This window comes from Callospermophilus lateralis, chromosome 17 (assembly GCF_048772815.1).
Source record: "Callospermophilus lateralis isolate mCalLat2 chromosome 17, mCalLat2.hap1, whole genome shotgun sequence".
In the NCBI taxonomy this organism is placed as follows: Eukaryota; Metazoa; Chordata; class Mammalia; order Rodentia; family Sciuridae; genus Callospermophilus; species Callospermophilus lateralis.
Genome location: NC_135321.1, coordinates 48,816,883 through 48,831,714, shown reverse-complemented (window position 1 = coordinate 48,831,714; position 14,832 = coordinate 48,816,883). Strand labels below are relative to the sequence as shown.

General features: G+C 43.3%; 2 protein-coding genes across 4 annotated transcripts in view; one reads left to right on the top strand and one right to left on the bottom strand.

The window, feature by feature from the left end:
- The window catches only part of Enosf1 (enolase superfamily member 1), a 34,444-nt gene extending 32,436 nt beyond the window's left edge, over positions 1-2,008 (top strand). For all 3 annotated transcript variants that reach the window (XM_076836970.2, XM_076836969.2, XM_076836968.2), the window contains one exon: positions 239-2,008. In XM_076836970.2, the coding sequence (XP_076693085.1) occupies positions 239-340 (102 nt within the window). In that variant the 3' untranslated portion in view covers positions 341-2,008. The remainder of the gene's footprint in view (positions 1-238) is intronic.
- Tyms (thymidylate synthetase) lies at positions 1,224-13,975 on the bottom strand. The gene is made up of 8 exons (XM_076836971.2): positions 13,888-13,975; positions 10,759-11,342; positions 8,661-8,734; positions 7,216-7,390; positions 4,513-4,614; positions 3,600-3,775; positions 3,150-3,221; positions 1,224-1,778 (listed from the first exon to the last, which is right to left on the bottom strand). Exons 2-8 carry the CDS (start codon positions 10,961-10,963, stop codon positions 1,641-1,643), a joined length of 942 nt encoding a protein of 313 aa, XP_076693086.2. The 5' UTR covers positions 10,964-11,342; positions 13,888-13,975; the 3' UTR covers positions 1,224-1,640.
- Positions 13,976-14,832: the final 857 nt, after the last annotated feature.

The following is a 14,832-nucleotide window of genomic DNA, read 5'->3' as shown; positions in this document are numbered from 1 at the left end:
GATTGTGGCTTATTTTCACCAATAGGGGTTGTGCTATCAAAGGAAATTTGATTAGTTTCTGTAACTAATCCTACTGAGTACCCAATAAAGTATGCCCCCCAACCCCCTGTCTGAAAACTTTTTAAAATATTGATATGCTTCTGACTTACTGGCATTATTAGGAACAGTAGGAATAAGTAACATACATATTTTTGTTCCTGGTGGTTATCCACACAAGTGACTATGTCGTCTTTGCTAGGACGCTGGCTACTCAACAGAAATGAAGGAGGACTCTGTAAGGAAACACCAATATCCAGATGGCGATGTCTGGAAGAAGCTCCTCGCTGCTCAAGAAAACTAAGTGTTCATTTAGCCCTAACACCATTTTTTCTTAAGTGAAAAGACTTAAAATTTCCTGGGTAGTTTTATAAAAATAGAGAAGAAAAAAAATCTTATCCTACTAATCAAGACAAGTTCCACTCAAGAATTAGCCCAGTCATCATTTCAATTTGATTCTTTTAACAAGCCAATATATATATTCTATTTAATCCTTAAGTAGATTTAGATTTACCTAACCCAAAACCCAGGAAGATATTCTTAACAAAATTTCCATCAAGCACCAGTCTGCAGACATTAAATCATACTTTGAAAATAAGCAACACATTGCATAATTTGTTGGAACAATCCCTTATTTGTTCTAACACTTGTCATAAACTAGCAGAATAAAAATAGTTCTCCAGGACTCCAGGGGATCTGTTAGTGCACCAAAGGAAAAACTATTAGCCCTGACATGATCTAGCCTTTTCCTGATCAGTAAACAGAGAATCCATACCACACTAAAATAAATGGGGGCCAAATGGTATTTCATGAATTATTTTTGTAATCCTTAAAAAAAAAAAAAAAAACCCTCTGTCCTAAGTGGTGTTTATCTTTTTATTTATTTATTTTGGACAGCATGCCTTTATTTGTTATGTGATGTCAAACACTCTGCCACTGAGTTACAGCCCCAGCCCCCTGAGTGGTAATTATCTTTTAATGTAAAGTGCGTCTAGGATGAGATGAATCATGAAAAAAAAAAAAGGCAAAATATAGTTTAGTCAGAATTTCTAATATATATTCTCACCCTCTAAGCAGCATCTAAACCAGAATCCAGCACATGCTTGCTTGGCTTAGGTGGGTTTGAGTGAATGTCTTTTAGGTGGGCACTGAGCAGATAAATGGCAATACAGAATGAAAAAAAAATGGACAAATGCAAACAGTTCTTTATTATAGAAACATATACAACAAATAAGCATTCATAATGCACATATATTATGATGGATGGGTTACTTCAAAATTGAAGGGAATAAATAGCTTATACAAACAATGAAATTCACAAATCTTAATGAAGCCAAGAGACTGAAATGCTATGTATTTTTGCTAAAAGTATATAAACTCCCACTTTCTTTGCTCAGCATTTTGTGCTCCCTCAGTTAACAAAATGTGACTGCTAAAACAAACAGCACAGTTATATCTGCCAATGGAAACATACTTGAAAGCTAATGAATAGTAACTGATTTTTTTGACCTAGTTTCTTTTTCTTTAGAAAAAAACAATTTTCACCTGAGCATTCAGCCTAACCCTACAAGTGACAAAACCTTTCCAACTCTTTTGAAAGCACTCTAAACAGCCATTTCCATTTTAATAGTTGGATGTGGATTGTACCCCTCAATCTGAAAGTCTTCAACTTTGAAGTCATCGATTTTCTCAACCTTTCGAAGGATTTTGAGCTTTGGGAAAGGTCTTGGTTCTCGCTGAAGCTAAAAACAAAATCAGATCATTATTTTGCCATATTTGTGCAACCTGCTTTTAATTCTGCTTCCCATGGAACAAGAACACAGTATTTGGGCTGGGATTGTGGCTCAGCAGTAGAGCGCTTGTCTAGCACGTGTGAGGCCCTGGGTTCGATCCTCAGCACCACATAAAATAAATAAATAAAATAAAGATATTGTGTCCAACTACAACTAAAAAAATAAATAAATACTTTAAATACTGTGTTTTTTTTTTTTTTTTTTTTTAATCAACAAAGTGTTATTTTACAAATGTCTAGTACTGTGGGTGCCCTAACCCTGGTTATACACTATTACTGCAACATACCCAATTGTTTCTGTTGCACAGATCAAGTGTAAAGGGTATCTTGTAACAATACAAAGCACCAGGTGCCTGGTAGCCCATCAGGTGTGAGTTATGGTAATTCATGGTAATTATTAACACTATGACACAGTCTTTTATTTTACTTTTCCATCTATACCTCATAGTAACATGCAGTATAGTTTCTTGAGTTCCACTGTCCCTAACCCAAATGTCCCTGGCAGAAAGGGGAACAAAAGATGGCATCTCTTGGCAAGTTACAGAAAAAGGCAAGCCCGGACTCCAGTATGAGTACTTGTGGCAGTGAGGATGTAGAGGTCATGACCTTTTGTATCTGTGTCCAACACAAGTGCAGACAGCAGAGAGAAGCAGCTGAATAAACCTGTGGTCACCCTCTATTTAGGCCAAGATCTGAAAAAGGAGTAACTTACAATCTAATCTAGAATAGGATAAGAGTAAAAGTTTTTGGTTCTAAAATTATTTTTTTCTTGGGGCTCATGAAGGCACAGTCATATTTTTATTCCATTTCAAGTCATCTGTTGGTAAGTAAACCTTAGGGATTTGAACAGACTAGGCTTTTGAAAGTTCAGACCTAAGCATTATATTTAGCATAAAATAAAGAGAAAACATGCAATTCAATTCCCCTTCAAGTAAAAATGAATTGGGGAGGCTAGGATTGTGGCTCAGTGTACAACACTTGCCTAGCATGTGTGAGGCACTGGGTTCGAGTCTCAGCACTGCATATAAATAAATAAAATAAAGGTCCATCGACAACTAAAAAAATGAATTAGGAAGGCTGCAAATTCCGTGCCCAGAGTGTGGCTCTTCCTTTCTGGTACAGGTGCTTAGTGCCTTAGAGCACCTATCACATCAAATATCACATCATCCCTGCCCACCTGCCCAACACCCTTCCCTAAACACTGGAGCATGTCTTCTCTACTTCAGCATGACATCACACAGAGGGCCTGTCATATAGGAATGCTCCACAAATCAACCTTTGAGTACCAAGCTTTGAAAAGGATACTAGATATCATTCTTACCTGAATTTTCAGTGGCTCAATGTGATTCAGGTAAATGTGTGCATCTCCCAAAGTATGTACAAAGTCACCTGGCTAAATAAATCCCACAGAACAATCAATGTTTTCGTTTCAATCCCTTTAAACACATCACTTAAAAACACATTATAGAATATGCAGCTATCCCAAGGCTTTTGAGAAAAATAAAGAATTTAACCAATATAGCTTTTGAGAAAAGTTAATTTAGGAAAGTTACATTATAGACAACCTGCATGAACTTAAGTTTACATAGACAACAAAGGCAGGAAAGCCCGATGAAGGCTTACGAGGCAAGCCAGTTTATGTCTGTCTTACGTATATCAGATTTTAATACTAATCAGAGACTGAATTCTCCTGCTAGTTTTTCCAAATTAAAGAATCAAAGAGTTCAGTGCAATAGGCTGGCTATAAGAGCGCTTTCCTAGAGCAGCTCACCTGTAGGCCCGTGATGTGTGCAATCATGTAGGTAAGCAGGGCATAGCTGGCGATGTTGAAGGGCACACCCAGGCCCATGTCACCTGACCTCTGGTACAGCTGGCAGGACAGCTCCCCATTTACCACATAGAACTGGCAGAGGGCATGGCATGGAGGCAGTGCCATCAGAGGAAGATCTGAGGAACCAGCACAGAGGAGAACAAGGAGGGGTGGATGGTTTTAAAGAGCACAGCTGCGAGCAAGGTAAACCATTGGAGATCATGAAAAAAGCCATCAGGCCCCAGGGAAGTCTGCAACCCAGACCTTTTCAACATACGAAAATCAGACCATTGTCCCACCCCCTGGAGCAGTGGCCTGAAGCTGAAGATTTGTGCAGATTTGTCTATGCTAAAGCAATGTTCTCCCATTTGAGCTGAAATTAAGGATCTATGCTATTTTTGAGGCACCAGACTGCAAATACAGGAGGAATGAGTTACTTCATTTGCAGGGACCACAGGATATTGGTGCCTTCAGCAGACCCTACTGTCTTCATTATAGATCCAAAATCCCACTCTGGGTAGACTTTATTTTTAACAATCGTGTTGTAAAATTATTAGTGAGAGTGGAGTAGTGGTGACCTGAAATGTCATCTGCTCCAAATAAAACGTTAAGATTTTATGTGTATTTTCATAGGCAATTTAAAACTCTTTTTGAAAAAGGAACAAGTATAAATGCACAAATTAAGATGCTCTGCTTTCAACCTGATGATCTGAGAATGAAAATGAATTGTGATTTGCTGAGATTAACAACAAATCCCATGGCTGGGGCGAGCTCCCAGGGTCCCAGCTCCCCATGGTGCCTCAGCAGTGTCACATGGCTTTGCTTCGTGCTGACCATACACTTAACAGAAAAGAGGATGACCAGGATATTTCACCTTTTGGGTTCCAGGCACACATGATAATCCTTCTGTCATCAGGGTTGGTTTTGATGGTGTCAATCACTTTTTGCAGTTGGTCTACTCCTTGACCAGAATAATCTACAGAATTAAGACACATACATAAGTTAATCACAGCCTCTCATGGGATGGCCCTGCCATCATTACACCCTTCATTCAATGTCCCTTCTTGACCCATGGTGACAGAACTCTGTGCAAATTTCTCATCTCTCTCTGGGTTGAGTTTGAGGTCCTAAGCTCCTAGTCCTCTGGAGTCATAGCAAAGTCTATTTTCTATACATGAATTCCTTAAAGATTTGTCCTATCACAGTGTCACCTCCTCCTCCTCCCTTCCCCCACTGCTAAGTGCTATGGTTTGGACATGGTTTGAGTGTGTCACTCAAAGGTTCATATGTTGGGCTGGGGATGTGGCTCAAGTGGTGGCGAGCTCGCCTGGCATTCACAGGGAACTGGGCTCGATCCTCAGCACCACATAAAAAATAAAGATGTGTCCACCGAAAACTAAAATGTCACAGGGCACAGTTCCCACGATTAAATCTTGTGGCTTATTTTATAAGAGGGAGAGAAACCAAAAGGGACACATATGTGCTCTTCTCATCTCTTGCCATGCAATTCCCAGCTGCCTCAGAACTTGGGCAGTAAGAAGGCCATCACCAGATGTGGGTCCTTGAGCCTCCAGGACCAGGAGCTACATAAACCTTTATAATATTATCCATTTTTGGGTGTGTTGTTAATAATTACAACAAAAACAAACAAAAACCCCACAGACTTATACACTTATCTCAGTAATCTTAGATTTTTCCAGTGTTTCCCATGGACTCAGCTTCTAACCCACCAACCCTTCCTGTCACACTTCAAATGACACAACCTCGTTTATCCTTGTCCCACAGAACATATTGAGTCTAAAGTAGAATACAGCATTGCATACACATTCCAACTAAAAAGGGACTGTGGATTCCTTTCCACGACCTTGACACTAACCTACCCACATTTCTACCCCAAACTATACTAGAGATTGAGCAGCTAAACAGGTATTTCCTATAAATATAGGAAACCCTATAATGATTACATCATTTTTCTTTTCTCCCAATCCTGTTTTCTGGAGTTTGATTCCCTGCTTTCCTTCTGAGATGGAACTGGAAGCTGAGAAGTGATTTGTTAATGGAAACACAAAGCTTCAGACTGTCCTCTGGTTAAAATTCCAACTGATGGAAAATGTTCCAGACCAATAGTTCTCACATCTTGTGGGATAAAGGCCTCTAACTGATCAACTCTGGATTGTACCAATGTTAATTTAAGTAAGACTATTAACAGGAGCTATCACTATGGGCGGGGACAGGATGAAGGGTACAGAGGAATTCTCTCTACCTTTTTTCCCCCAATTTCCTGTGAATCTAATTATTTCAAAATGAAAACTCAAAATCAAAGATGACAAACTCTTCTGCTGACATCTAGCAGCCTGTACTCATCCAACTAAGTCAATACTTTTATGACTTGGCCCCTTAAGCAACAATAACACTAGGCAGGATGTAAAGCCCCGTAGCCAGGAGAGAAGCCTGACATCTTCAGGAAGGAGCCCTAGGTCAGCAATCACATACCAAGAAGCCACTGACCATTCACCTGCAGAAAGTCTGGCTTTGCACATGCTAGACAAGCCCTTGTTGTAACCATTTTTAAGTATGCAATTCATCAGCATTAAGTAATTCCTATTGTTGTACAACCACACAGTATCCACTTCTAGAACATTTTCATCTTTCCAAACTAAAATTGTGTACCCAAACACTAACTTCCCATTTTCCCCACAGTCCAAGCCACCATTCTACCTTCTCCCTCTTCAAATTCACCCATTCCTAGTCCTCACAGCGTTTTTTAAATCCTTGAAACCGCCAACATCAAAAAAGGCCTTATGACTGCACATAAATGCAGACTTAGTCTTTCACTGAGGAATTAACACCAGGCCCAAATCCCTCCAGCCAGGAAACTGTTACTTCCTGCATGTGTGCACACACATACAAACACACCCCGAGGTGGTGTTTGCTTTGGCAACCCCCATCCTAAGAACAGGTGAGCTAGGAAGAAAGAGCCAAAGGCGAGAGTGGGAGGGGGTTGGGCTCTATGACTCAAGCAAATGGTGCCACTAACAGGACAGGAAATCCTGGAGTGAAATGTTTCATCCTTCCTCTATTCCAGCAGAGGGTGGGGGAGGGGGACCCTAATGCTATGCTGGATCACACCAACACCACCTACTGCACTCTAGAGGTTTAGTCTCTAGCTGAAGAAACATAAGCTGCCACATGGACGCTGGGCATCTCCTCCCACAGATGAACTTTCTTCCTACCCTACTCCCCAACATGGACAACAATCCTGCAGCTATCTGCCAACAAACAACACAGGATGGCACAGGAAAGGAAAATTCCAAGAATTCATAAGAACCCCATAAATGCAAATCACCAAGAGTGTGATCTGACCTCCATGGGGCACTGTCTCTCAAAATGTCAAAGTTATACATCAGCTCCTGGGACAGAACCCAGGACCTCACACATGCTAGGCAAGCACTCTACCACAGAAATACACCCCGGCCCCATCGCTGATTCATTATGCCCCAGACTTTATCCAAAACAATGGAGCAAACTCACGGTAGGAAGAACATTTGGGAAATCTGAGGAATTGCTGTCTCCTCACCTGAATCCATATCTTTGTATTCTGCCCCAAAATGTCTCCACTGGAAGCCATAGACTGGGCCCAGGTCCCCTTCTTGTCTGGTGGAGAATCCCAGGCCATCCAAAAAGCCTCGAGATCCATTGGCATCCCAGATTTTCACTCCCTTGGAAGATAGTTCTTTAGCATTTGTGGATCCCTAAAGAGATGAGAGTAAACATGCACACAAGTGAATTCTGAGCCATCTGGGTTGAGGCCCCCAAAGGCACCCACTGCTCAGCCTCTAGCCCATGCTGACACGCTGGAGGGCGGGCACTTGACCCTGTCCATGTGGAGCCTGAACTATCTGTAAGCAGACTGGACCCAGTCCTAACTTTTGGAGGGTGATAGGGTGGTCTGACCCCTTCTTTGGATTCATCTCTCTAATCTTTTCCTATAGGGCTGGGGGTGTTATTCAGTGGTAGAGTGCCCCTGAGTTCAATTCCTGGTACTGTTAAAAAAAAAAAAAAAAGACCTCTTCTGAGATTTCTGAAGATGCATTTTGAGGTAGAGGTTCACTGTCATTTAAAAGGCCAACACAGAACCCACCCCAAACACAGAACTGAGAAAGACTGAACTGAAGCCAAATGTCAATCCTTTCTAGGTCTGCATGGATGGCCCAAGATCATATAAGCCACATCAAGAGCTTTATAGATAGGATCCCAATGTCTAGCTTGTCCTAGAACCAAGCCCATCTCTTCAGAGGGTTCTAGCCAGTACTAGACAGAACATCACTGGTTCTGGACCAGGACACTATACAAGGAGGAGCCTGGTGTCACTGCCACCCATCACATGGCTTTCCAGCTGTTGCCCAAACTACCTACTACCTTTTGCTCTCTTCAGCATTCAAAACATGTTGAGTGACTAGCACATGGCAGTCTATGCTCCAGGCCCTGGGGGGACAACAGCAAAAAAGAGACTAACTCTTTGCTCTTGTGGAGCTTATTTATTTGTCTGTCATCCCCCTACCCACACTGGGGGCAGGGTGGAGAGGTAAGAATGTGGCATTATACATCAGGTATTTCCCTCTCGAGAAAAATACAGGAGTCAGGGGAGAATTAGTCTTTGACTGGGAGGCTGAGACTCACTGAGCAAAGACTTCAAGGAGGTGAGGGGGTCACACTCCATGGGGGTGGAGGAGAAGGTTCTAGAGAGTGGGAAGGCAAGTGCCAGAGGCCTCTGTGGGAATGTCCTAGTGTGCTCAAAGATAAGCAAGAGGAGTAGGATGGATGGTACAGAGATGCAGATTTCCCAGAGCTGGAAGGCGCTCTGATAAGGACTTGCTTTTTACCGAGTGAAATGAGAACTACTAGGGGTAACGTCTAAGGGCTGTGGGCCGAGGAGTTACATGACCCGACTCTTAAAAGCCCTCTCTATGTTGAAAATAGACCATCAACTTTGTCACCTTTCAACAGAAGCAGCTTCTTTACCTTGATAAACCACAGCAACTCCTCCAAAACACCCTTCCAGAATACACGTTTGGTTGTCAGCAGAGGAAATTCATCTGAAAAACAGTTTGCCATACAGTTTGAACACGGGAACAGAGAACATATCTTCTAACTTTCCCTGTGGAGGAAAACTGTCCCAGGACATAAATCCCTAGAGTGACCTTAGGAACATCCAGAAAACTGCAACTCCTGGGATCAGGGAGGAGCTCCAGGCTGCAAGGCACACAGGCACAGCCCCTCCTGAGCCCTGGGGACTACTGGACATAGCAGTTCCACACAAAGACATGGAGGATGCCCCTGTGGAAAAGGGAAAGAGCTATCACCCACTACCCAGACCTTGTAAATCCTGTCACACAGGTGTGAAGGCAACACTCAAAATGTTTCCCAGGACACAAGCAATTCCACCACTGTCAAGAGTAAACTTAACTCAGTGCAGGGAACAGATGTCACACTGGTGAAAACTTCCAAATAGTTTTTCAATATTTGTAAAGCAAATCAACATCAATTATTTTAGTGTAACAAAGCCAGCAACTGTTCACTTTTATTCATGATCTTAGTTGATCCTTAGATCAAACCTCCTTGAGGAATCTTTATGATCTTCATTTTACAGGCACCAATGGGAGGGAGGCAACAAGCAAGAGAAATAAAGTGTAAACGTTTATCCCCAAATGCAGCACTAAACGAGGTCACATTACTGTTTGCATAGTTGATATTCGTGCAACAGGGATTTTTTTTTTCCAAGCACCTGCTTTTTTATCAGTATTCCCTACTGAGCATTATTTCCTCAATCTTTCAACATTTTTGAGACTGAAGACCAGAGAGGCAAAGTCACTTGTCCAAGGTCTAAGCAGAGGAAGTGAATTTAAAAACAAGTCTATGGCTGGATGTAGTGGTGCTGGCCTTGAAATTCCTGAGACTGGGAAAGCTGAGGGAGGAGGATTGAAAGTTCTTGCAAAAAGAAAGCTGGTTGGTGGGAAACCATCAGCTTTGGCAACCTAATAAGATCCTGTCTTAAAATAAAAAAATGAAAAGGACTTGGAGATATAGCTCAGTGGTTGTGGAGAGTCCCTGGGTTCAATCCTCAATGGGGCCTGGGGTGTGGGGGGAGAGGTCCAGGTCTGTGGTTCATCAGAGTTTACTGTTCTCTGAGCAACATAAGGTGAATTGCTCTGCTCAGAGGAAACCCCTAAGCCGTCCTGGGCACATCTGCCTTGGCAGTTGGTAGTGTGCAGTGTCTGAATGGATGTAGGGTGCGAGGTTTTTCCTCCAAACTACAAACTACAGCAAACTCCAAACTCCAAACTCCAGCAAGCCTGAGTCAAGGATGCTCTTCCTTTATTGTGGGAATCAATGTTACCGTCTGGCTTAAACACCTTGGAAGAGTCCCCTACCCCGCACAACGGATGCTCAATCCAGGATCACCTGCTGTCGGACGTTAAGGAGCCGCATCTGCTGCCTAACGTTCTGTGCCCTCCCCCAGCCAGTCCTTAGTCTCCAGTAAGCCTGATGCAAACAACCCGTAAGCGCACTTCTTCCCTGGAGCCATCCTGGGAGGGTGGAGTAAGACCTCTACGGACTCTCCGTTTCTTGGCAGGTTTAAGAGGAAAGCGGATGGGTGCGAAACGGTCAGGAACAAGTTCCCGCCAGCTCCACGGTTCTCTTCCGCCTTCGCCGCTCCGCCCCTATCATTTTCCCTCCTCTTTTCAACTTTTGCAAAGCAGAACAACCAACCGGGGAGAAAAGAGGAGGGGCAAAGCCAGGACGTGCCCAGGCAGATCTCTCACTGCGCAGCACGGGGCGAGCACGGCTGCACCATGCCAGCAGGAGGCGAGGCAGGCAAAGCCGCGGAGCCATTAGGATCTGGTTCACCTTTCGGCTCTGCCAATCCCATCTGTGTGACCCTATGTGCATCATTTCTCTAATCAGAGCCTGTTTCAGGGTCTGCAAAGCCGGGACACCGAGGCTTCCCCTGCCTCGCTGTAGCCTGCGCTCTCGGCGTCTCCCGAGCGCTCCCAGCAGCCGCAGCGCGGAGCCTGCGGGGGCCCTTCCTCCCTCCCAGAGTGGACCCAGCCGCGGTCACCTCTCAGGCTGTAGCGTGCCTGCATGCCAAAAACCGACAGGGTGCCGGTGCCGGTGCGGTCCTCCTTCCTGAAGCCGCAGCGCAGGATGTGCTTGATCTGCCCCAGGTACTGCAGCTCCCCGTGCTGCGGCGGCTGCTCCGCGCCCTGCTCCTGTGTGGCTGGCGGCGACAGCGTACATTGCAACTCAGAGCCGGCGGCAGGCATGGTGAAGGCTGGAGACGCGGACTGCGGCGGGAAACGTGGGCGCCAAAACAGAGCCCTTTCTGCGCGCACTTTTCCCCCCAACGCCGCCCTCGCGCTCCGCCTCTTCCTGCTAGAAAGCGGTGGGTCCGCCAGAGCCAACCGGTCCCCGCCGAGCAGCCCTCGGGCCGCGGGGGGGCCCCGCCCAGGGGAAACGTTGCAGTTTAAGATAAACAGTACGCCAGTCTGCTCGAATTTATTCCATCTCGACGGTTAAAACCCAAGAGCACTCCCAAATCCTGCATCTTGGTGCATTGGCGAGAGCCTCTTGGAAAGTTTTCCAATCCTCTGCCATTCTATGAAGCCGGGAGATCCTGGGACAATCCCCGCTTGTTCATACACTCTTAAAGGAAAAGAAAGAAAAGGAAAAACAAACAACAACAAGAAAAAATTGTTGAGATGTTTCCTACAACTAAGGGGTCATGCTAACAAGTGATACGTGTTTCTATTTTCTCCCCATCCTCACTGAAGGTTAGCAGCTGGAGCAAGTTGAATAATGCAGCTTTTTTTTTTTACTTGATTAATGATGGCCAGGGGCTTTTCAACTTAACACATTTTTCAATTTTAGTGAAAGTTTAATGATGTAAACGCTAGTGAGTAGGAACTATTTGATAAGTTTAAAATGTCCGAATACATATGTTGTACATAAGTCTTATGTATCATTTATTGAATACATAGTGAGTGCTCAATAAAGTGGGTTATTGTCAGAAGAAAGAGAATGTGGGCTCGGAGGTGGCATTACCTGGGCACTTCCACTGAACTACACTCCCAGCCCAAGTCCATGGTTTTATTCTGGTTATCTCATGTTCATAGTTTTTGCAAATACCATGCTTTGGATAAGTAGCCCCCAAAGGCTCATGTATGAAAATAGCTAAATAGTTCGTTCGGTTGCCAGCCCATAATGGGAGGTTGTGAAGGCTTTAGGAAGTGGAGGTCTAATGAAAAGAAGTTAGGTTATTTGGGGCAGTTCTCTTAAACGAGGATAGTGTGGCATCAGCTGCATATTTCTCCTCTCCCTCCCTCTCTCTCTCTCTCTCTCTCTCTCTCTCTCTCTCTCTCTCTCTGCTTCCTGGCTGCTGTGAGATGAATAGCTCCTCCAATAGGAATCTAAGAGGTCCAACCCATGATGACCATACCATGCTACAGGTATGGGCCCCCCCAAGGCAACTGGATCAACTAACTATTGACCAACCTCTGAAAACAAACATTTTGCCACAGATAGGAAAAGATGACTCACACAGCAAGATTCTGGTAGCTTTTTGCGAAAGTATAGGATGAATGAATGCTCCCAGGGGTCACAATAACTAATATACATTTGGTTATAGGATAGCAGATACTTTAAATCTACTTAATATATCATCATACTACATTGGCCTATCCTGGATCAACCTAGATTCTTCCCTTCTCCCTACTGCTTCAACCCATCTTTTTAAAAAGCAATCTGTATCTCCTTTGGGAAGATAGACCACCTGTATATAGAAGAGAAAAAGTAATATATTTTACTAACTTATCTCAACATCATGGCTGACACTCTTATAGCAAAGACAGATTAATAAGAAAAAAAAATTTATTGACTACAAGTTTGTATGATACAGGAGACTTCAGAAATGAAGACCCAAATGCCCAGGAAAAATTGATTTTAATGTATAGTTGTACAGAGTATAATCAGAGGACGAAAATCTTTTTGCTTCTGATTACAAGGCAGGACCCCACTGAAATGAGGGCCTTATGACCTATTTTTCAGGAAGTTAGGTCACAGAATTCTTTACAGATTGCCTTAGGGAAGAAAGGTGGGAGGACAGTGAGTGATCTTGTGCAGTTTTCTCAGATTTCCTGCAGCTTAAGATATACAGTATGCCAAGGGGCCATATTTGGGGATATTGGCATTAAGTCCTGCCATGTTGTACTATTGAGTAGGGTCCGGGGTGGGGTAGACTGAGGCAGGGTGGACATTCTTTCTGATGATTGTTTAGAAAGAGATAGGTGGTTAGAAAACCCAAGCTTAAAAGTAGTTCAGAAGCTGGGCACAGTGGTGCACACCTGTAATCCCAGTGACTCGGGAGGCCGACGCAGGAGGATCATGAGTTTAAACCCAGCCTCAGCAATTTAGCAAGGCCCTAAGCAACTCAGCGAGACCCTGTTTTTAATAAAATATTTTTTAAAAAGACTGGGGATGTGGCTCCGTGGTTCAATCCCTGGTACCAAAAAAAAAAAAAAAAAAAAAAAAAAAAAGGGTTTAGTCAGGGTATACGGAGCCAATTTGCTGAGTAGAAGCAAGTGCTGGGTGAGCTTAGAACTGCATAATTTCTCAAAAGGACCATGTCTGTGTCTTGGATGGAACTGTCCTGCACATTGCAGTGTGCTAGCATGCCTGCAAAAAACCACCCAAATGCAAATGTTTCCCCCAATTAATTGGGGGTTGTGACTCAGTGGCAGAGTACTTACCTTGCATGTGTGAGGCACTGGGTTCAATTCTCAGCACCACATATCAATAAATAAAATAAAGGTCCATTGACAACTAAAAAAATATCAAAACTCTTTGAAAAAAAAATCTTTGCATATTTCCAACTACTGGCAGCACCCAGGCTGAAAAGATCTGAGGGTATCCAGTTGCATGTTACCTATGTGTTTATTTTCCTTATGTTATTATGAACCTGGTCTAATTGTTCTAGCCAAATAGCAGCTGAAATACAATGTGAATCTCAAGACACAAGAGTGGGCTCCCCTGCCCACATGGAGATTTCTCTGTCAGGGCCTCCTTGGAGAACCTAGGTCTGATAATAATAGGGGAAAGGGTCCTTTTGAACTGGCTGCTCTATAAATGTTGGCTAGAACGATCCTCAGACTAACAGCATTCATACATTCAGCAGACATTTCTATCACAGTACCTTCCACGTTTCGATAAGGAGCAAGACAAGCAAGGTCCCTCTTCATAGAACTGATATTCTAGGGGAGACAAACAATCCCAAAGGACCCAGAGATGGACTGGGAGTGCCCAGAGGTAGAGTGCTTGCCTAGCATATATGAGGCCCAGAGTTCCATCCCCAACCCTGTAATTAGTAACAAGGGTTAAGGTGATGTCCAGATAAAAGGTCAGAGGGTGATCAGGTGGGGAAAGCTGGTCACCAGGCAAGACCTCACGGAGGAGATTAACTGAACCTTGGCAGCTGCAGTGCTTGCATCTAAAGCCAAAAATAGAGTTCATATTGATGCTGAGCCTTGTCTCTTTTTTTCCATATTGAATCCTGTCATCTTAGGAAGAAATTATAATTATTAATGGATACAGAAACTTGTTGGAGGATTAAAAAAAAAAGGATTAAAAAAAAAGTTCTTCCTTTTCATTAAGAGATTTTCTGTTAGCTGGGTGTAGTGGCCCACGCCCATAATCCCAGTGATTTGGGAGGCTGAAGCAGGAGGATTCAGAGTTCAAAGCCAGTTTCAGCAATTTAGCCAGGCCCTAAGCAACTTAGGGAGACCCTGTGTCAAAATTAAAAAAAAAAAAAAATTTTAAAGAGATGGGGATGTGGCTCAGTGATTAAGCATGCCTGGATTCATTCCTCAATACCAAAAAAAGAAAGGGAGATTTTCTGTTAAAATTTTAATTTGGGGGGACATACCCAGGATTGAACCTAGGGGCACTGTACCATTGAGCCACCTCCCCAGCCCTTTTTTTAAAAAAATTTGTTTTAATTAGTTACACATGACAGTACAATGATCTTGACATAGCATACATTTGAATCAAATAGTGTATAATTTCTCATTATTCTGAGTGTACAGGTTGCAGAATCACATTGGTCATGCAGTCACATATATATATATATATATATATTTAG